Source organism: Ursus maritimus, unplaced genomic scaffold (genome assembly GCF_017311325.1).
Source record: "Ursus maritimus isolate PB19 unplaced genomic scaffold, ASM1731132v1 scaffold_2, whole genome shotgun sequence".
Classification (NCBI taxonomy): Eukaryota; Metazoa; Chordata; class Mammalia; order Carnivora; family Ursidae; genus Ursus; species Ursus maritimus.
The window spans coordinates 31,073,485-31,096,705 of record NW_024424452.1 but is presented as its reverse complement, the minus strand read 5'-3'; the positions used below and the strand labels follow the sequence as shown (position 1 = coordinate 31,096,705).

At 46.4% G+C, this 23,221-nt stretch overlaps 1 protein-coding gene across 1 annotated transcript in view; it reads right to left on the bottom strand.

Annotated features, from left to right (window-relative positions):
* GRIN2A (glutamate ionotropic receptor NMDA type subunit 2A) overlaps window positions 1-23,221 on the bottom strand; it is a 358,615-nt gene that overhangs the window by 134,987 nt on the left and 200,407 nt on the right. The window contains exon 2 of the mRNA XM_008696891.2: window positions 15,186-15,778. Within this exon, the coding sequence (XP_008695113.2) occupies window positions 15,186-15,778 (593 nt within the window). The remainder of the gene's footprint in view (window positions 1-15,185; window positions 15,779-23,221) is intronic.

The following is a 23,221-nucleotide window of genomic DNA, read 5'->3' as shown; positions in this document are numbered from 1 at the left end:
GGTTCTCTGCCACCATGCAGACATTTATCATTTAAGAAGGAAGTTAACACCAACATTAATGCATTCAACTCCACAATTCCACCACTGCCTCCTTCTCATTTCCCCTGTAAGGACAGCCTTCTCCCCGCTCTAATGAGATGACTCTCCCAAATTTTTAAAAATCTGTTTTTCCTTCAAAAGCCCCAGGGAGTTAGAATAATGAAACACACTTAATTAAGCTATGCGGAACAATCCTGCCATCTAGGTGGCATTTTTCATCCCACTTTCGTTGGTCGTTCTGAGGATTCTATTCTTTTTTTTTTTTTTTTAAAGATTTATTTATTTATTTATTTGACAGAGATAGAGACAGCCAGCGAGAGAGGGAATACAGGCAGGGGGAGTGGGAGAGGAAGAAGCAGGCTCCCAGCAGAGGAGCCCGATGTGGGACTCGATCCCGGAACGCCGGGATCACGCCCTGAGCCGAAGGCAGACGCTTTAACGACTGCGCTACCCAGGCGCCCCTGAGGATTCTATTCTTATGCAAGAACTAACATTCATAGCATCACTGAGCACGTGCTAGGCATCTAGCTAAATGCTTTTCATGCCTTACTGAATTCTCACAGGCTTCCCACCACGAGTGGGGACCAGCACAGTCTCCATTTCACAGATGACAAGAATGGGGTCCAGATGTATTTCGTTACTCGCTAAAGGTCCCACAGCTAATATGTGGCAGAAAAGGTTAGGATCTGATTCCAAGGGTCGTGGATTTAAAGGCTGGAATCCTCCAAAGGCTACAAATATATGCTGAGCACAAATTATGGCCATCAACGAGTTTCCTGTTTGCAATCATAGAGCCATTGTTGTCTTGTGTAAAATAATCTTTCTAAAAATTTTTATTTATGATATCCTGCTGTTGATCAAACTGAGCTTTACCAAAAGGCAACCACATTAATTTAAAGGGTATAATATATGAATTAATTAGTATAATACTAGAGATTAACTGCCAAATATGTATACCTATCAAAATTCTTTTGGTTGCAAGTAGCAGGAAACAAACTGGAACCAACCTAAACCACTGGGGAGTCTGGCGGTCAACATCTGAAAAGATCAGTGATAGGGTGGACTTCAGGTGCAGTGTGATCAAGGCTCCGGTTTCTTCTCTATACCATACTTTTCTTAGTTCGGTCTCATGTGTGAGTCACCTTTATCCTCAGCCTGATTTCTTTCATGGTGGAAAAATGGCAGCAGAAATTCCAGGCCTCACATCTGCACATTTCCCTTATATCAGATGGATATGACATGTGACCTATTCGACCAACTCAGATCTCATGCCTACTCATCAACCAACAGGGCTTGCCCACACCAAAGGCTGCATAATGGAGGAGGAAAGGAATGGAATCTGGAGAAACAAGTGCTTTATACTCCACACTAAGCAAAGCTTGTTTCTAACAGGAAAAGAAACGGCACAGGGGAAAGAAAAAAACAAATGAGGCTCAGGGTTCACTGCAGAAGCCTACCTCACTCTCCTGCTAAAACTCTTCAGCACCTTCCCATAACACTTGAAGCAAAGCCCGACACCTTCACCATGGCCTCCAAGACCCTACAACGTGGTCTGCCTCTCCCAAGGCGTGTTCTACTCAGCCATCCTGCTTCTGCCACTTACCTTCCTGTTGCTCCTCAAACCAGCCAAGGAGTTTTTCAGCTCTAGTCCTTTGCCCAAGCTGACCCCCTTCCAGAACATTCTTTCCCCAGATCTTCACATCGCTTGCTTATTCATTTAGGTATCGGCCAAAACGTCACCTCCCCAACCATTGTATCTAAAATAACCCCTTTCAAGGGGTGCCTGGGTGGCCCAGTGGCTTAAAGTGTGCCTTTGGCTCAGGTCAAGATGCTGGGGTACTGGGCTCGAGTCCCACACCAGGCTCCTTGCTCAGCGGGGAGCCTGCTTCTCCCTCTCCCTCTGCCACTCCCCCTGCTTGTGTTTTCTTTCTGTCTCTCAAAGAAATAAAATTTATATATATACATATATATGTATATATTTATATATGTATATATATATTTACATAAATAAATAATAAATAAAATAAAATAGGGGCGCCTGGGTGGCTCAGTCTTTAAGCGTCTGCCTTTGGCTCAGGGTGTGATCCCGGCGTTCTGGGATCGAGCCCCACATCAGGCTCCTCCGCTGGGAGCCTGCTTCTTCCTCTCCCACTCCCCCTGCTTGTGTTCCCTCTCTCACTGGCTGTCCCTATCTCTCTCAAATAAATAAATAAAAATTAAAATAAATAAATAAATTAACTAAAATAACCCCTTTTGTGATGGGCATTAAGGAGGGTACTTGGTATAATGAGCACTGGATGTTATATGCAACTGATAAATCACTAAATTCTACCCCCGAAACTAATAATCCGCTATATGTTAACTAAATTGAACTTAAATAAATTTTAAAAAATAGTGGAAAAGTAAATAAATAAAAATCAATAAAATAAAATAACCCCTCATTCTCTATCCCCTTACCCTGCCCTATTTTTCTTCCTATTCCATGTCAATCCCAACTTGACATTATATGTACAATCACTTGTTTGTGGTCTCCCCACCAGCACGGGAGTTTCAGGTGGGGAGCCTTTGTCTGCTGTGTTCGTGGCGGTCTGTGTCCCATACCTACTACAGGGCTGACCGCACGAATGGCTATGTGAATGGAAACCTAGGCGCGCGTGAATGAATGAATGGACAAAGGAAAGAATGAGGTGCAGGCAGGTAGACAAGCGTGGGTAACAGATGCCAGGGGACCGCTCTTGCTCTGTTTTGTTGTTTTCACCTAGTCGCCTGAACACAAACACTTTCTCCCAGTCCTGTGTTCGGAGCTCAGAGTCTATTTAAGAAAGGCTCTGTTTTGAAAGCGTAAGATTTCTTAAACTCAGCTCTGTAAATGGCTTAGAGGCAGGGCCGATGGCTTCCTCCCCCATCTCCTGCCCTGTATGAGGCTGCGTGCCAATGGCGTGGCCTCCTTGCACACTTTACAAATCAAGGCAGACCACCCCACTATGACCTGCTGTGCGTCCAGTGTTGAAATTACACACGGGCTTCCCTCTGCCTTTCGACCTCTTACTTCCTTCCTTCTGTCTCGTCCAAACTACGGAGCCCCCTTGCTGATGTGTCTTTGCTCAATTCTTTGCATCCAGTTAATATTTACTGGCACTCCTCAGAGATGCACAGAGTTCTGAAGGGACTCAGTTCGAGAACTAATTTAAAGGGAGCTGATGACTCTGCAGGTGAGCCTTTGACTATTCTCATAAAAATTCTCCCAGGAATGGTCAACTTCTCCCCTCTGTTCTCCACTCTCTTGATTCTTGGCAATGCCAATGCGGCTCTCTATGCTAATGACAATAATAATAATTGATGTTGATGGTAAGAATATTAACGTTTTCAGGAAGCTTTTGTGATTTATAAAATGAAATCCCGTGCATTGCATTTCTGTGACAAGTTACCTTGCAAGACACACAAATGACTCCTGCCCACAAAGGGCGGATCTTCGTACCCGCTTTGTGGCACTGGAAGACTCCCTAGGGCCTCCTGAAAACACATCTCGAATGTCCTCTTTCCCGGGGCTGCCAGAGGCTCAGAGGGGCAGGTGCTAACGTCAGAGAGGCAATCTTGGTCCTACCACTAAAAGACCCTGGGAAAGTCATTTTTCTCTCTGAGATTTTTTTTTTCTCATGCAAAAATGGGAATAACAGTACCACGAGTTTCATGGCCTTGTTGTGAGGATAAGGTAAGATAATGCTTGTAAATATCCTTAACACAGCATCACGCTCAGAGCCATCGCTGTGTTACAACTGTCATCACTCACCGCTGACACGGGTTTAAGCACCTACACTATGCGAGGCAGTGGTGAACACAGGTAAAACGGACCAGGTCCCTATAGAGCTGTTCTTCATCACCATCACCCCCGTCATCATCCCCGTCATCACCATCATCGTCATCACCACCACCACCACATTATTACTATGAATCACGAAGGACCGAGAAGAAAAGAAGACAGGTGCAGTGGAAACAACCCATGTAGGTCTGGGAGAAAGGAGACCTGCGTTTCGCATGCCTCTGTCATTAAGCAGTCTCCCATGAGTGAAAACTGAACCCTGTGTCTTTCAGGCCCCCCATTTCCTCACCTGTAATGAAGCACGGAGAAGTAACGGACAACTTCAATGTTACAAAACCAGTTGAAATAATTTTTAACAACTAATAATATATTTTGTGCACTTGAACCATAATGAAGAAAAATCAGATTAGAACCCCATATTTTACAAGGTTTCAGTGATAAAGTGACCTTTTCAGCAGTGACCCTTAACACATGGAGTGGGTTCCATCGGACTCCCTTGTTTGCCATTTATTTGACAGATTTGGGGATATTGCAAAAAGCTGGACCCCCGCCCCGTCACCACCCAGAACAGGTATTTTCTTCCAGCTTTAGAAGAACATCTAACTACTTAATCCGAACTGATGGGTGAGAACTCCCCTTGGGTAATTCAGTAAGTTCTTGTCTTTGGGCAAAGTCACTGCAGGCACAAACAATTCAAACTCCCATCTGTAAGTTGAACAGAAAAGTAGGTTTATGACCCAGGGCTACCTGGAATGACCCCTTAGTCCCTGATGACTGCATCCTCGGCACCCTAGCTGGAACCTTAAAAGCCTGTTTTGTTTTGAGAAAATGTGAGTGAGAGATTAGCAGCCCCTCTCCAATCTTGTAGGGCCTCTCACCACAGAGAATCACACACCAGCAGGTTTTTTTTCTTTTTTTTATGTGATTTCGCCAGAATATCTGTCCAGTAATGCAGAAAGCATACAGAATGAGAGAGACCTATGCTGTCCAGACTTAGCTATACAGTAAACATCCTTGGAGGCAAGATACCAAACCTTCCTGTTATCACTCATTCTCACAGCTACCAGCCTTAAGGTTCATCAGGCTCTTCTTTCGGGGATGATTATAAATGATGATGATTATGATAAAGTAATAAAGCAAATACAAGATACCTTGTGATAAAGGAGAATGCTTAAGGAGGCCATGAATGTAACGTGAATAAGTGGCCCAGGTGGGGACTAAGATGAACTGGGCAGGCATTCTTGACAACACCTAGTTGACCATCTCAGGGACAAGGAAGGTTCCGGTACAAGACAGGAGCATAGGAGGCTCCTGAACTCACCTCCTCCCATACATGCCAAATCCAGAACAACTACACATGCAGCAATTAGAAAGAAAAGGCCCACATCAGAACGGGTAGGAAAGGCCGGGATGTTCTCGCCATAAACCCCACCACCCGCACAGCAAAATACAGTCAGGATGAGATTCTCGACTCCCAGCTTCTCCCTGTGGAGTGAAGGGTTTGGACCTCAACACCGAAAGCCCCAACCTTTAAGACTTTCAGAGAGGAATGTGGAATGATCATCGTGGGTTTTTCATATTTTTCTCAACATTAGCTGAAAATATATTTTTGGTGACATCTTTCAATATTTAAATGTTGGGAGTTATTCAACTTTTGAAAACCATAAAAATATCCTGTGAGTCAAACAAATGAAATAGGAAAATACCACAACTTCAGGTCAATTTGCAACGACAGGAAGTAGCAGAACGGGGTTTAGATCCATACGAAACTGGATTTGAATTCTAGCTTTGTGCTCTATTAGCTGTGCGGCTTGTCAAGTTGTGGAACTTCTCTGCTCCTTAAGTTTCTTCATCTGTAACAGGAGTTGTAATGATTTATAATTGGACCTGCTGGTAGTCTATTGGGCCTCCATTTTCCTCTGCCTCGTTCTTCACAGAATTCACATTTGTTGAAACTTCAAGCTTCCTGTAAGACTCGATCGGCTTTGGGGGTAACTTACCCCATTCCCAGGACTTAGAGTAGATCTGGTTAGGTTTAATGTAATCCTATTTGCCTTTTCACTGATTGGACTAGGACTCCAGAATTAAGCCAGTCAGTACAGCCATTGCACTACTGGGTATTTACCCCAAAGATACAAACGTAGTGAAGAGAAGGGCCATATGCACCCCAATGTTCATAGCAGCAATGTCCACAATAGCTAAATCGTGGAAGGAGCCAAGATGCCCTTCAACAGATGACTGGATTAAGAAGATGTGGTCCATATATACAATGGAATATTACTCAACTATCAGAAAGAACGAGTTCTCAACATTTGCTACAACATGGACGGCACTGGAGGAGATAATGCTAAGTGAAATAAGTCAAGCAGAGAAAGACAACTATCATATGATTTCTCTCATCTATGGAACATAAGAACTAGGATGATCAGTAGGGGAAGAAAGGGATAAAGAAAGGGGGGGTAATCAGAAGGGGGAATGAAACATGAGAGACTATGGACTATGAGAAACAAACTGAGGACTTTAGAGAGGAGGGGGGTGGGGGAATGGGATAGACCGGTGATGGGTAGTAAGGAGGGCACGTATTGCATGGTGCACTGGGTGTTATACACAACTAATGAATCATCGAGCCTTACATCGGAAACCGGGGATGTACTGCATGGTGACTAACATAATATAATAAAAAAATCATTAAAATAAAAAAAATAAATAAATAAAATGGCTGTTATTGGCCCAAAGATGGGCACGTGACCTAATGTGGCCATGAACAAAGAAGTCATCCCAGGTGTTGCTGACAGCCAACTTAAGGTCACAAAGGAAGAAATTTGATAACAAAGACTATAATTTCCGAAAAGCAGAGTCAAGAGATCATAGGGAAAAGAGCCAGAACCTTGATCATACTGCATCTGAAATCCACCCTGCCTACGGAATTCCAGTAAAATAATTCAATCACATAACTGAATTTAACTGATTGTTACCTGCAGCAAAAACATCCTACTTCATCTCTAAGGGTTAAAGATCACATATTTAAAGTGACTAGCACATAGGAGGCAGTTAATACATGACAGGTTGTATCATTAGAGTACTTTAAAATTTCCACTATATCACATTTTAAAGTATATACACTTCTAGCATGTAACTTCAGAAACTTCAAGTTTCTCCCCCCCCAACACATATACATAAGGATGTATTAATTAAATTGTTAAAACTTCCTTTTACTAATAGTGATGGAAATAAAAAGGAAATGAGTCCATGTCTCAGGAGAGCTGTTCTCCATCACACAGGAAACTGAGTGTTGTATTTATTCTTTGTGCTTGGACAGGACTTAGCCAAATAAAGCAAATCCTCAGAAACTGGTCATGGGGATTTGGAGAAGAGTACACCGGGCATCAGCAGATCAGCCAGTTTAGTCCCCAAACTGTGGGGCCTGGATAATAACATGGCTGGCCTCCCATGCCCGTGCCAAATCTAGCTAATATCACCAACCTAACGGTGACTCTTTCATCCCTGGGATCCAGGACAGGTACTGAGGCACCAGGAGGTTGCATGGGGGCTCAGTCACACCTGCAGGAGGCAGCCTCCACGCAGAGGCAAGAGAAGGGGGAAGCTGAGAAGCAAGGGGACAAAGGCAGAGAATAGGGGGAAAGTCCCGTTCTGGCTGTCCAGCTCCCACCTGGAAGGGGTGTCAAGGGGGAGCTTCTGTCCTACATGCAAGGAAGCACTTCTGATAGACACTCTTCTAGAAGAGCAAACAAAAGACAGCTTGGAAATAAACTGGCCTTTCAAACTATGTCAGTTGTGCCTCCCTTGCGCTGGAAAGAATTTTTAACTTATTTTTTAGCATGACATCAGATGTTTTCCAGATCATGTGAAGAAGGAAGCAAAAGCAGAGGTTTTTTTCCTCCCCCTTCTGGAAGTGTCTCCTCCTCATCTCTCCTGAGCCAAAGCATGGCTTCCCATCTATGTCGTGGCTCCAGCCGAGTATGGTACTGGTCTCCTAGGACTCCAAGACTTCGCTGCTCTAATAATCGGCCTGGCACTTCGTCACATGATAAGTTTTACTTTCTCCGTGTGTTGATTAAACTGCTGATAGGATTATCTAAGTCTCCTAGGGTGCACTAAATCCAGATATATTAGCAACAGCTGTAGATGAAAGAGCTTTGCAAGGCCCACCATACCTGCCACGATGTCTAGCATATGGAAGACACTGTACAGACACCCACCAAGCTCCGTAACAGAAGCAGGGGGTAGGCAGTCTCCACGGGAAAAGAAGGCGGCTGAAGTTCCCAGCCCAACTCTTTCTCCCCAGGTTTCTCCTTTTTCTCGGGGGTTACTTGCCAATGAACGCGACGTTCCTCATGGTTTGAGTCCAGTCCCTCTTTGGATTTTTCATTTGCCCCCAGGGGATGTTACCCAGTCCTGGGGCTTTAACCACCGTCAATAAGCTCCCAGCCTGTGTGTTGCATTTTTCAGTGTGAGCTCAGACTCTCCTCTTCAATTGCCTACTTGAGATTTCCACTTGGATGTGCTCCCCTGAGCATGTTTGAAACTGGATGTTCTTCCTGACCTCCTCCTCCCCAAATTTGCTTCTTTTCCAGTTTTGTAAAAGGCGCCACCATCTATTCAGCTGTACAAGTGAAAAATTATTGGTTATTTTATCTCTTTTCACATTTCATATTCATCTGTCGGGTCTTGTTCATTTTACTCCAAAACATGCATTAAGCCCAGCCGCTACTCCAATCCAAGTCACCGCCTGCTCTCGCCTGGACTGTGCCGCGGTCTCCTAACTGGTCTCTGGGCTTACGCACTAAGACCCCCTGTCCCCAGTGTATTGTCAGCAGGCACCAGAGTAACGAAGACAGTGTTTTTCTTTGCTTTATTCTTTCACACAAGGGAGTTGCAGCAAATCATTAGTATATGTCACCAAATTAACAAGTTTCAAAATGAAAACTGTCCTAGTGCTCAACCCTCAATACATCTTTTTGTTAGGCATGCGGGTCCCCAAATCCAAAGACTTGCATCTGGACTGAGGCAAATGTGAACGACAGGCGTACTTTCAGCATGACCCCAAAACCACCCAAACCACCTTTCCCTCAAGGTAAAGGCAGGGCCAATTTCTGGTTCCTTCAAGTTGCCAGCATCGGGTTTCCACCATTTGTCGAGCTATTCATTGGGTGCCAGTTGGAAATGATTGACTTGCATTGCAGGGTTGGCATACGGTACTTTTGACTTGCGTCCAAAAAAGAGACGTCTGTGTTCCAGGAGGGAGGCCACACACAGAGATGATGCTAAAGAGAGGCTGTTCACTTAGCTGTCAGGCTGGACGCCCAGGGAGCACTGTCCATCTCTCATGCGTCCATCGGGACACAGGCAGGGGCAGATCGAGCTGAGCCTCTGGCCCAGGGAGGGAGGACAGTTAACATCTGCGGGGTGCCAACTATAACCTAGATGCTTGGCTGAGTATGTTACATGCATGTAAGTGTCACTCCGGTTCTCTCTTCCTTGTTTGCAATCAAGGAAGTGGAGGCTCAAAGAAGTTAAGGAACTTGCCCAAGACAACCCAGATGAGAGGGTGTGAACACGGCACCGTCCAAACCTGCATTTCACAAAGTCACACAGCCTGACGGCATGTGCTTTGGGATCTCAATGCGGCAAAGGCCTGTGGATCCTCTCATCTCTCATTTCGACATTTCTCTGGCTGATTTACTCTGAAGGTCAGCCTTCCCCCCCGCCCCATTGCCGAGTCCAGAGTCCCAGACTGACAGCACAAGCCCACAGGATGGCTTGGTCTCCTGGGTGCCTGATGCCACTGCCAGAAATGTTTGTTGAGCACACGGTGATCCCACAGATAAATATTTGCAAAGAGTTATCACGTTCGCCCAGGGAAGTTTCAACTCTGGTAAAGCTCCGAGATTTAACTGAGTGGGCTCTTTTATTGGCATTTAAAAAAGAAACCAACAGTGATAATTCTGACTATCAAATAAAACCATGCCAACCCGGGTTAGTGCAGTCTCTTGATGGGTCATTAAGCCAGGAACTTTTCCTGTGGTTCTTTGAGAAATGAAGAGTGAGAAAAGGATCAGAGTAACTTGGATATGAATTAAACTCACTTTCACGTATATATCTTCCTTCTGTTTCCTTTTCTGTCAGGGTAATAATTTACCGTGTCGTTGCTTCTTAATGCAGGAGCCTGACTTCATAAATCAAGAAGTTAATAAAAAATGCGTAAGTGGTCAAGCCAGGCATCATCGACTCTTCAGTCCGAGTCCATAACTCTCCTGGGAGACGATGTGCTTTTCCCACTCACGTGTGCTCTAGATCTCCTCGAGCACCTCTGTCTTCCAGGGCACTCGCCTCTCCACGTCCTGCTCCCTTCACTAAAACGGCAGCCCCAGGACACACAGTTACAATTCCGCCATTAAAAAAAACATGGCGGAAGTCCCTTTCTCCCTCCCCTGCTTGTGAATAGCCTGCAGTATAACAAGTATAAATTAAAGAAACAATAATGATGATCATCACCACAATAAGAAAACAAGAAGACGGCAATAGCGACATGACCGTTATTTGTGAAATGTCTACTGCACGCCGGGCACAACGGCGTTTCACATATATGAATTCGCTTATTTCTGGTACAAGGAGACGACTACCACACACACACACACACACACACACACACACACATTTAATGTTCTGTGTCCCATAGAACTGCAGGCCTAGAATGTGACAGGAACTTCTCCTGGGTCTACGAGTTTGAACCAAGAGACAGCATGAGCACTGCCGAGTAGGGCTAGAGCTGCGGCACCAGGGGAAGGAATAAAAGCCACCAGGAAGAAGTTCAGGATACATTACCAGCATCGAGTCATCCCAATCCTAGTCCTCTTCTTCTCAGGGGTTATGCTTCCCCAGGAGGACGTTTGCTTTCCTCCTGGACCTCCAGCCTGGTGAGATGAGCCTCTGTTATGGGACAATCCCCTGAGCCACAGGCCTCAAAGACAACAAGACCCATGGCAACACCACCTCCCCCAATATTCATATGGGGGCCTTCTCTGTCCCTCCATCTACGGAGAGCTGGCATCTAGCGCACAGAGGGTGCTAAACACCTGCAAGGTTGTGGACCACGGCATGCAGACACATCGGTCTCACTCACAGTTTTATATCCGCGAGTTTTAGCCTAAGAGTAACGACTGATAGACTGCTTTCCACATGCCAGGCTCTGGGGTAAGACGCAAACACTGTTATCGTCCCCACGTCACATCTCAGGAGGCAGACGTGGAGGAAGTAAGGGACTTGCCCGAAGCCTTAGATCTAGAAGAGTTCTGATCCGGGATTCAAACCCAGGCAGGCTGGCTTCCGTGCCAGACGCTTCACTCTGAAGCCACACAGCCCCTCAGGGGGCCCGGTCCACCAGCGGCCTGGACGGACTCTTGGGACAGGACTGGACAGAACAGCCTCAAGTCCACGCAGGCAGAATGGGTAAGGATCTACGTCACAGTTCCAGGAGTTACCAGCAATATGTCCTGTGCTTGGAGAAGGGACAGATGTTTAATAACTTCGCGGTAGCAAGGAGGAGGTTACATAACATGGCTGAGCTATTTTTGAACTTTAAAAAATGCTGACTGCTCTTTTCAAAGTGCCTTCTGTAAAACCAGGAATATTAAACATAAAGAACATTCTCCCCTTGCCCCCACCTTTTTTCCCCTGAAATCCCAGGGACATAAACAGGCCTACGTCATTCCTCAGCAAGTCGACTTTTCTACCAGGTCCCACATCATAAGCAATAAGTCACGTTACAGCACCCTAAGTACACAAGCTGTAGGCAGGAAATTACAAGCCACCCCCAAGCTGGACCCCCAGTCCCTGCACGAATGCACCGTGATACCGACCTGCATGAATTCATCTGACCTTCTTCTGAAACTACGTGCATCCTCCTTACTACAGAGTGGGAGTAATGAGAGCTACTTGGCTACCGGATGCTGGGCAGAACCCTGAACTCAAGAGTCCTGGGCTTCCCCTCGACGAGCTGATGGATCCGAACCAGGCTGCAGGCACTGAAGATCCCTTACCATCAACAACCTAAACGTCCATCAGGGGGTGAAGAGCAAACAATGCAACACTTACACAACAGAGCACAGAACCGCAATGAAGATTAATATGCTCGAATGTGCTCCGAGATCCATCCGGAACCACAAGGTTGAGGTAAAGGAAATTTGAACGTATCAGAAACCATTCATGGGCATTAAAGCGAACTGTGCTTTGGGTCTAAGGTTGCACAGACATCTCTACTCGAAGTACAAAACATGCACACAGGTTTGGATCCCTACCAAATTCACGGCAGTGTTTCTCCCTCCCGAGGAGAGGAAGGGAAGAAAGTGGGACTCGGGAGAGATACAACCAGGACTGTTACATCATCAGTAATGTTTTACTTCTTTTAAAATTTTGAAACAAATGTGACATGTTCACCTTTGTTCTCTGTGATGAGTGTTGGGGTGGGTGTTTTATCTGACTCTGTACTACTCTTTTTCCCCCCTTCATATTCTTGAAAAAGTCCCTGTTATCGGAGTTTGTCGTGAGACAAATTTCCTCCCTCTCCATCAGACTGTACATTCCTTGAGAAGTTATACCTTCATTCCTGGATGTATTTCAGGGGCCCAGCACAGGGTCCATTGGATGGAAGGAATGACTGATGGAGGAGAGAACAGTGTCCTTCATGCTTTTCTGAAAAACTGCCATTTGGGGGCCTTCTCCTGTTCCCAGTCCCTTCCTTGCCTGGCAAGCTTCTCCTCTTCCCTGGGTGAGCTTAACAAACACCATGACCACGGGCGAGTGTCACGAGGGCTAGTGCCAGTGCCATCTCCCAGCCTCACACACAGGGCGAACACCACCAGCGCCCCACGGATGGAGAGATCTTTCACGAAACACCAGGCAGTGGGTGACGGCTTACCCCACTTGATGCATTGCTACTCTGGGGCTGAAACACCATCTATGAAATTGCTGCATTCAAAGCATAACTCCTAGAAATAGCTTGACAGCATTTCACGGCAGAAATTTGTTGTTTTTTTTTTAATGGAATTCAGGGTGGTCACTGAAAGGAGCTCTGCATGTCTTGACAATTATCCTTCTCAAATTCCTTTTCCTGTATATATTATATCTCAATTGCCCTACAATTGAGTTATGTTTTCATCAAAATTATACATTTGCAAATATTCCAGCTGTAGGGCACTTCTCATGGGAAGGAAGCATTCATTAGCCCAGCCCTTGTCACTGGGCTGACAGCAATCCTGCCTCCAGAAGAGCTTTCCACGCCTCAAACGGATTCACTGGAGTTCCTTCCTGATATTTAGACAATTATTTAAAACGCTGGAAGTGGCAGTGTAGAAAGAGGACCCCTAAGGAGGGAATGAGGAGAGGGGAAGGGAAAACTGCAAAGGACCACAATTTCTTAATTCAAGAGTTCATTTTTCAGGTGTATTCTGATTTTAAAGAAGCATAATAATCCTTCTACCCCCCCCCCAACACACACATGTGTCTCCAGACTCAGCTCAGAGATAATCCCTAAACTGTAGCCGATTTGAAGTCCTGAAACCTTCCAGAGACATTGGAGAGCGACGTGTTACTCTGATGGTAATAAACGCAACCTAGTCCGTTGACTATAAGTTCTGATGACCAAAAGCCACTTTGCTGGTCATTCTGACAGTCATTTAATAGTCACTGGGTGCCAGGCACTGGGCTACGCAGTACTCTTCAAGCATCACCTCATTTCATACTGAGGTCAATCCACTGGACATGGATCTCAGTGCGCGATCCCCAGACCAGCAATATCAGCATCGCCCAGGAACCCGCTGGAATTGCAAGTTCGGGGGGCCTCCAGGGCTACTGCATTACAGACTCTGACCGTGAAACCCAGCCACCTGTGGTTGAACAAATCACCCTCCAGGGGATTCTGATGCAAGCTCAAGTTTGCAAAGCGCCCCCTGGAGGGAGTAGTGCTATTATCATCACTCTACAAGGAACCACTGAGGCCTAGAAAGGTAAAGTGATGGTCCAAGGCATACCGGAAGTGGACAAGAGAAGCTCTGAACCCTGACAAATCTACCTCCAGAGCCCCGTCCCTTCATCACAGAGCTACGCGGCTCGTTATCTGAGGAAGGAGTGTGGATTCAATCACCGAACAGCAGGCAAAAGCATGCAAAGTGGGTACAGGAGTGATCATTCTAAATGTCAACAGCTGAGCCACAATGAAGGGCCACAAAGAACAATGACATTTCTCAGAAACATAAAACGTAAATGCCCACCGAGACGGGAGCAGTTAAATACATGAGGACACATCCACATGATGGAATATAATGCTGCTTTAAAAGTGGTATTTGCCAAGATTTCCAGTGACCTACAAAAATAGGACATAAGAAGGGAAGAAATACAAAGACATACACACTCACACAGAGGACGGGAGCCCCAGTGTGGGCAGTTTTCCCAAAGTGTAACATGGTGGTGAGGATGTGGGAAGTCTAGGGACTGTGTGAATACAAATTGGGAACGTTCCTTTGTCGGACAATTTGGCAAAGATACTTCAATTTTTAAATGCATGTGCTCTGTGACCCCAGACTTCCACTTCTTAGAATCCACCCCGGGGAAACACGTGCACGTGTGCACAGAGACTCGTGGGATGAGGATCACTGCAGCTTCGTTTGGAATGGGAAGAAATCTGAAACAACCTAGATTTTTATCATTATGGAGACTGGACAAATAAATCATGGTATATCCCTACCGAGAAATGCAATCCGGAGGTGGCAAAGAATACACACACATGCCCCCCCCAACACACATGTATATCTACACATACATATATAACTACTTACCTTCATACGTGTCAGTGCATATGTATATGTGTAGACAAACATACATACATCTGTGTACATATGTCCATACACGTGTATATATCTGCATATAAAATCCATATATACACACACACAGGCACACCTGGGATATAGCTATAGATAGACTATGGATAGACAGAGAGATACATAGACAGATACATAGACAGGTCTTGAGGGTAGGTTTCCAAGGTATATCACTGAGTAAAACAAGAAAGTTGCAGAAAACAAAGTATGACGTAAGTTATAAACAAAAGAGGAGTCAAGGGGAAGAGAGGAGAGGAGAGCCAAACAGAGAAACTCCCATAAGCACACACGCCACATTCTCTACTTGTCGTACACGTTTTCAGCAGGGAGCATGGATGTATCGCTCTGAGTTTTTGAACAAACACACAAGCGAACGAGCAAAACCAAACTCGGGTCCCATTTTGGGAGACAAGCAAAGATCGGCCTCTTACTGGTGTAGAGTGTGCGGCGGGGTCTCTGGCTTCTCCGTCTGCCCGTAGCAGCTGGCCTTGGCCTCGGGGATGTAGGAGAACCTCTCCAACATAGAATACGCAGCGGTGGTGAGGATGCCCAGGCCGTCCCGCACCCTCGCCTCCAGGCTGTAGTCCCAGTCATCGTAGGAGACCGAAATGAGTCCGGATGGAAACTCCTTCGGGATGAGCTCTGTGTTCCCAGAAACCAAGCTGGGGACGATCCAGAAGAAATCATAGCCGGTGAGGCCCAGGGAGCGGGCCTCGCTCAGGATGAGGACAGCCTCATCTTTGGAACAGTAGAGCAGGATGACGGAAGAGTGGATCTTCTTCAACTGGACCTGCGTCTTTGCGTCCTCAAAGGAAGTGTCCAAGGTGATCACGTTCTGCATGTCCCAGCCCACAAAGCTGTTGTCCACGGTGGTCTTGATGAAGCTGATGAAGTCCCTGTAGCCAGGGAAGATGGTGGTCACCAGGGAGAAGACATGCCAGTCGTAATCCTGCATGATCTTCAGCATGACCGTGGCCTGTTGCTGGATGGACGCTCCGAACTGGAAGAAGGTTGACGTCGGATCCTGTCAACAGGTGTAAAAAAAAAAAGCAAACAGAGGTTGAGGCAGAAGGCAGTTTATATATAACCATCTGTCTTTATAGGCTTAAAAAACGCCTTCTTAGAAGGGAGGGCAAATACATCACACAACTATTCATTCGCGAACACTCCTGAGCACCTACTATATGCCACACTCTGGAAAAGACGCTGCAAATACAGTGAGTAGAGAGACCCTGAACTCGGAGCCCGCAGCCTGGCACGTGAAGGACATCTGTTATTTCTGCTTCTGGCTTATCCCAGTGCCCCCTGCCCTTTGGGGCCCATATGGTTTCAACACAATGAACTCTATCTGGCCCCGGGCTCAGAACTGGAAAATGAAGCCAAAAGAGACAACATCAGGACACACAGTCCTGATGATGCCCTTGGAGCACCCGAGTCTGCTGTGCCTGAAGCCATTTACTCTGGACCTGTTGGTTACGTAAGCCAACAAGTTCCCACGATCGCCTGAGCCAGTCTGAGTAGGTTTTCTGTCACTTGGTCTCTGGACTGCTGTGTAATAGAAAGTATAATAAATGCTAGCTGGACATCTCTCTCAATGTCTATCGGAATCAACAAATATTTGTTGAACCCCTAACCACGCAGCAACACGTTTATAGAACTTGGGGAAGCGATATATAAGACGGACACAGACATGGTCTCTACCTTCAGAGATCTGGTGGGAATTTGAGGAAGAGCAATTTCGAGGGACTAAAGGCTGAGAGAAGTATAAGGGGTGCTGAATGAGTATTCAGGTGAGGAAGAAGGGAAACGAGTGGAGCTTATACTCAAAGGAGCTTTGCAGATACATCTCAACTATTCTAGGAGCCAGAGATAAATGCATCAGGGCTCACGAAGTAGGGGCGATGAGAGGATGTTGAAGAGCTCGGCAGGAACCCCATCGTGTGTGGCTTCCGGGGTATATTCAGAGGCTTAGACCTTATTCAAGCATAAGGGGGAGCTGCTGAATGCTCTTACTCTGGAAGGCGATGTGGCAACTTGTGTTGGGTTAAAGGGCCTCTAACAGTTGGGTTTTTTTTTTTTTTTAAGATTTTATCTATTTATTTGAGAGAGAATGGGAGAGAGAAAGAGCACGAGGGGGGAGGAGGGGCAGAGGAAGAAGCAGACGTCCCTGCTGAGCAGGGAGTCCGACATGGGGCTCGATCCCAGGATGCCGAGATCATGACCTGAGCCAAAGGCAGTTTCTTAACTGACTGAGCCACCCAGGCGCCCCCAAGGGCCTCTAATAGTCCTAACACCTCCCTACGTCACGATCAGATCATGAGAACAAATGTCCATTTAGAAAAGGCAGGCAATGCACACAGTAGTACAATTCACAAACTACCTTCACTCCCCGTAACTCATGAAATCCCCATGATGGTTCTATGAAGGTAGTGTTACTGGCAGGGGGAAACGAGGCTGGAAACGAACTCAGGCTCTGGTTTCGCGGCCAGCCCCCTCTCCAAAACACAGCCACCACTGTCTTGGGATCACTGAAGATCTGCAGATAGCAGATGCTTAAACCCTGCTGCTGACTGGCAAGGGGCAAAAATGCCCACTAAACAGAAGATGTGCCTCTGTGTTACAGCACAACACAATCTGACAGGTGCTGAGACAGGGTTTTCTGTCCCAGGGAACTAAAGGAATTCTCAAGGAGTCCATATTAGATAGCGCCACCGTACCTGCCTTTTGCATTCTGTAGTGGCCATATGCATTCCCCTCAATAGTAGGAATATGGGGGGTGGGGGTCTGCTGTGTGTGTGTGTGTATCAAGAGTGGACAATTCCCTTTGTCTTTCAAAACAATACTTTGTTGCCATGCATGTCAACCCTTTCAAGAAGTCGGCCAGGTTTTCCTTGTGGGTGCTCACCAAACAAAGTTTTATATGCATGGGCCAAAAGCTATAGTTCTTCGAAATACTTCCTTTTGCTGAAACGCATGGGTTTGGGGGATAATTCAAGGGTAGCACGGCCGGAAGGCAGAGAGGAAAAAAAAAAAAACAAACAACACAGGAATAAATGCCTCTGGGCTCCTTCCAACAATACAGTTTTATGAATTTTACCTAATTGAATCAATGAAAGAGGGTAACAGATTTAAAGACTTTGGATAATTATCTTTTCCCCCACAGCAGCTTTTGGAGAAATCTAATATTCTTGGACTGATTAATCATTTTAAATCATGCCTCAACAAGACTCTGAACGGCTCAAGGGCAGGGATCTTGCTGTCCTCATCTGTCTGTCCCCAGAACCTGGCAGAAGGCTCGGCACATGACGCATCAGGCAGTGCAGGACGAGGGAACGCGTGAGTAAATGAATGTGTGAATGAAGTCTAAGAGAAATGTCCTTGGTTTAAACATAAAGCAAAATAGAAGAATTCAGTGTCTCAGATTGTATTTTTTTTGGCTCTTGAATGTCATGTCCAGAAAATAACATCTTTCAACATCACCAACCTACCACTCCTCCAACCAATGTCTGAAATATACAGAGAGTGACCTTTCCTGATCGGAAAAGGAATACAGAAGTCCTCTAAGTTCAACAGCTGTCCATAGGACCTCATTAAATACTCAAAACTGCGACAACATGAAGAACCCACCAACGGGCGAAGGCTCAGAACTCAAATCTCAAGGCAGTTATATCCATCAACCTTATGCACTACTGCTTTCTTGAGATGGGACTGGAAGTTCTAAACGTAATTACAAATGATATGTAATAATTCCCAGGGAGCAAAGGTGCCTCCAAGGAAGCTGCTGACCACAGTCACATCAGGATTGCAAAAGGCAACGGGATCAGCATCTTCTTGCACTGAGCACAGGAGGAATGGAGAAAGACCTCAGGAGGGAAGATGCTAAGGGCACAGTCGGAACCCAATAAAAAGGATTTCTGAGATGGTCCGTATGTACGCACTTCCTAGGGATAATCGGAATTAGTGGAGAGGTGGAGATCAAGCACACTGGATGGGGGTGGGGGTGTCTGGGATGCTCCCGCACCCCTGCCCCACGTGCTATGAGCCAGACATTACTGTATCCACAAAGCACAGAGCAGAACTGTAAGCAAATGTGCCTTATCTAACTCTCCATGTGGGGAGGAGGGCATGGCTGCATTGTGAACTTCGTGAAAGAGAAAGATAATTATAGGGACGGCAGTTCATTAGCCCAGAGCTTGCCTGGCACAGCCGTCTGTGTAAAAATATGTGCAAGCTCCTTGCCGGTGCCATTCCCACCCCCACCCTGGTCTTGCAGTGCTTTAGTCCAGGCCGAATCTCTCCTATCACTCTCTTCTGACCCCCATTAGTATCTTCCCCAGGATGGACAACTGTGTAACTTCTGGGGTCATGCTGTCTGGGTACCAGTCCTAATTGTGTGGCCTTGGGGAAAAAAATCACTTCACCTTTCCAGGACTCAGTTGCCACATCTGTACAATGGGTATGGCAATGCCAATAATGCTAGTTGACGTGCCTACGAGAGTTGTGTGGCTCAACGCTTTCAATGTAGTATCTCATTTAATCTTACCCCCAACCACCTTCCTAAACGGGTACTAGGCATGATCGCTGTCATACAAATGAAGAAACAGACTCAGAGGCAGAGTGATTCTTCCAGGGTTATACAGGCAGGGAATCAGGTTCGCCTGCCTTCGAGATTCCAAGCTTCTCAGCCAGCACTATACTGTTGGTGATGACTGTACTTCCTCATTGAGCTGGAAGGATTCAATGACCTCCTTGTAGAAAAGCATCCAGGGAAGTACCCATCACATATCAAGCACTCAACAAATCGACATCACAGTTATTTTCCCCATGGGTCCAGACTCTCAGTATTTCACATCAGGGGCTTATGCTACCCACCCCCTCAACAGAAGTCACTCCCACTCTGGACTGGAGCACCCCAACAATGCACCCGGGTCATGACTGCCTGATGGAAGTTCCTGGTTGAACACTGCTTTAACCCTACCACTCCTCTCCTCTATGGTCATCAATGGCTCCCCTAGACAATCACATTAAGTACAGACTCTCCATCCTACCCCTTTATGCACACCAGTCACTTTATAGTTGAAACAGCGTGGGCTCCGGGGTCTATCGGACTTGAGTTCAAGTTCTGGCTCTGCATGAACGAACCACGTGACTGTGGGTAGATTCTGAAACTTTCTGCATCTGAGTCTCTTTGCCTATAAAGTGGGCATAATAAACACCATCCTGGGGGGAGGGGGAGCAGGGGCTGCCACGAGGAAGGGCTAAACCGGGATGACAGGCTCATCCATCACCTGTGCCTGACTCCCGACAGTTTAGGGACGCCTCTCCTTGTCCTCAGTCCTCTAGACAACACGGACAGAGCCAGAAACCTAAGGCGATGCTCTCCAGATCTACGGACATGCCAGTGTCACACTGCCCCTCCCCTCCGCAAACCAGCCCACTCACTCTGAGCCCAAGGAGGCCGCACGAAGAGAAGGAACTGTCTTTGCTCACAGTGATGAATCATGCTTTGGAGAGAAACCATCGCTCATGTCCTTCGTGGACCTCCCGCAGTTACCCTGCATCGCTATCACTTCCACTGGCATCTGAAACTTCAAGACCCATTAGGGACCCAAGGCTCTGCATACCTTCCGGAGGGATGGAAGCGAGAAGGTACTTGCAAAACGTACCTGCACAGCGAGACACTGAAGAGGCTCACGTGTAGCCCTGGATTTTTCAAAGGTATTTTTACGGACTGGCAGGAGGTGATGGAGGAATCTGGCCACACTCCCAGGGCCTGGCACCTGATATGCCACATGGCCCTCTTTCCAAGGCCCTGAACATTCTTCCCGCTTCCTACCTGAGTAGCAGAGGCTGTCTCTCCTGCACTCACCACCTCCTGCCATCCCTCAGCCTGTCCTTTTCAGATTCTACAGAGCAGTCTCTGACCACCTCTGGCACCGGCTTCCTCGGCAGTGTGCAGCCGGGGGAGCGGAACAGATTTCAGACACCCACTTTGGTTCTGAAGCAAGAGCAGTTCTCTCCCCAGGCTCCCTGCCCTGCTGAAGACAGAACAAACTGTTTTAAACACAGAGCGAGGGAGGCAGGGCGTGTGGGATTCTGGGTGACTGTTCTCCACTCTGTGTTTCAGTCCCATCATAAACCAAGGCCTCATTACATGGGAGTTCCTGATCTCACGTTCCAGAATGTTCCAGAGCTTGCTGAGTGAGTGTCCAGGATGAGACCTAACTCTGTGGGCATCAAGGCATGATGTCTAATAGAGTCTAATACCAACTTTCATTTCACTTACCCTGGTGAGCCTTGGTGTGTTTCTGCCACTCTTATTGCATATTAACTGAGCTTTTAAATATATTTTATTTCTGCTTTCATGGATGAGAGGAAAACTAAAGGCACCAAACTTGATAAGCCTGAGAATTTAGAAGAACAGCATTCTCACATACATATAAGCTAACTCTGTCCCACTGAAGGATCTCTATCCCATCATCAGCCATTCTACTCCTCCTCCTCCATTACCACCACCATCATCATCCACCATCATAACAACTACCACCATCATCATCCACAACCACCATCATCTACCATCACCACCACTATCACCCACTGTCACCATCTACCATCATTACCATCCACTACTATCAAGATCCACCACCACATCTACCATCATCATTCACCACCACCACCATCACCTACCATCACTCATCATCTACCATCATTACGTACCATCACCATTATTATTCACCATCGTCATTCACCACCACCACCAACACCTACCATCACTCATCATCTACCATCATTACGTACCATCACCATTATTATTCACCATCGTCATTCACCACCACCACCACCTACCATCACTCATCATCTACCATCATTACGTACCATCACCATTATTATTCACCATCATCATTCACCACCACCACCACCACCTACCATCACTCATCATCTACCATCATTATGTACCATCACCATTATTATTCACCATCGTCATTCACCACCACCATCACCTACCATCATTCATCATCTACCCCATCATCATCATCCACCACCACCATCATCACCATTCACCATCATCTCCATCTTCCTCCTTCTCCTCCTCCTCATCCACCACTGTCATCACTATTGTCATCCACCGTCATTGTTCATCATTACATCCATCTATCATCCATCTCCCTTTCCTCCTCATCAGAATTACCATCACCAACACCATGGTCATCATCACAGCTAACATTTACTGGGCATATGCAATATGTAGGACAAGGTAGCATGGAGGAAGAAGTCTTATTATCATCCCTGTACTACAGATTTTAAAACTCCAGTTCAGAGAAGGTAACTTGCCTAAACACACACAGCTGGTACATGGCAGGGTCAGGATTCAAGATGAGGCAATCTGAATCCAGAATCTGGATGCTGAGCTCCTAGAAAACACTGATACCAGGTATGCAGAACAGGAAACAGAAGTGTGTGCGCGTTTGTGTGTTTGTGGTGGTGGTGGTGGGGTAACCACCACTCAGTCATTCTTGAGGCATCCAACTAGAAAAGAAAATGCCCAGAAATAGGAAATGAATGTCAGTGATCTCACATCAACTGGCAATAAGTTGCAGAAGACTGGGGCTAAGAGGGGAAATCGTACCCAGGTTTCATTTCCCAAAAACACATCAGCTCCATCATCCACAAACACAAAATTTCACTCCAGGCAACCTCCATTTATTGGACTGTTATAGGATTTATGTTCTATCACTCATTTTTCTCCTTTCAGGATAGGAGGGATCTCTTCCCACATTCACTACTGCACTTAACCGCCACTGAAGCTTAGGGGCAGCCATTATTTCTTCATCGTCCAGAGGATTATTTCTTTTTCCTTTCCCTGTTGGACCTGCCCATGTTCCAGACCCTTGGAGGTTCACTCTCAAAGAAGAGCGAGAACCTCCTGTACGGAGTCCCTACCCAAGTCCTGTCCCTCTCCCACCCACGTTCCACACTGCTGTTCCAGTTACTTTTTTTAACGTTCAAGCTGGAGCATGATGTCCTCCTCCTTAAATTCTTTTTCAGCAGCTCTCACAACCTTCAGGATAAAGTAAAAACACACACCAGCCCCATCGCATTCTGGACTCAAGTGTTTGGGACTCAGCGTCCATCTCAATACCTGGGAGGGGTCAGGGACTCCACAAACAGGTGAGCTAACGAAGCCAAGTAATGTGTGCTTGGGACAAAAACCGAAGGAAGTCTTCATATTTTACCCCTGTCCATCATTTCCAAAAAGCACATCAGCTCCCTCACCACAAACACAGAATTCCACTCAATGGTCCACTCACTGGACCATTTCATGATTTACGTTCTGTCCCCCATTTTGCTTCTCCCATGAGCCAATCCACCATCATTCTCCTAAAATAACCCAACACCAACCTTCTCTGCTCTCTCCTTCTCTCTCTTCAAATGAGAAGTTTAACCTTAAGCATCTGGTGGCTGGGGG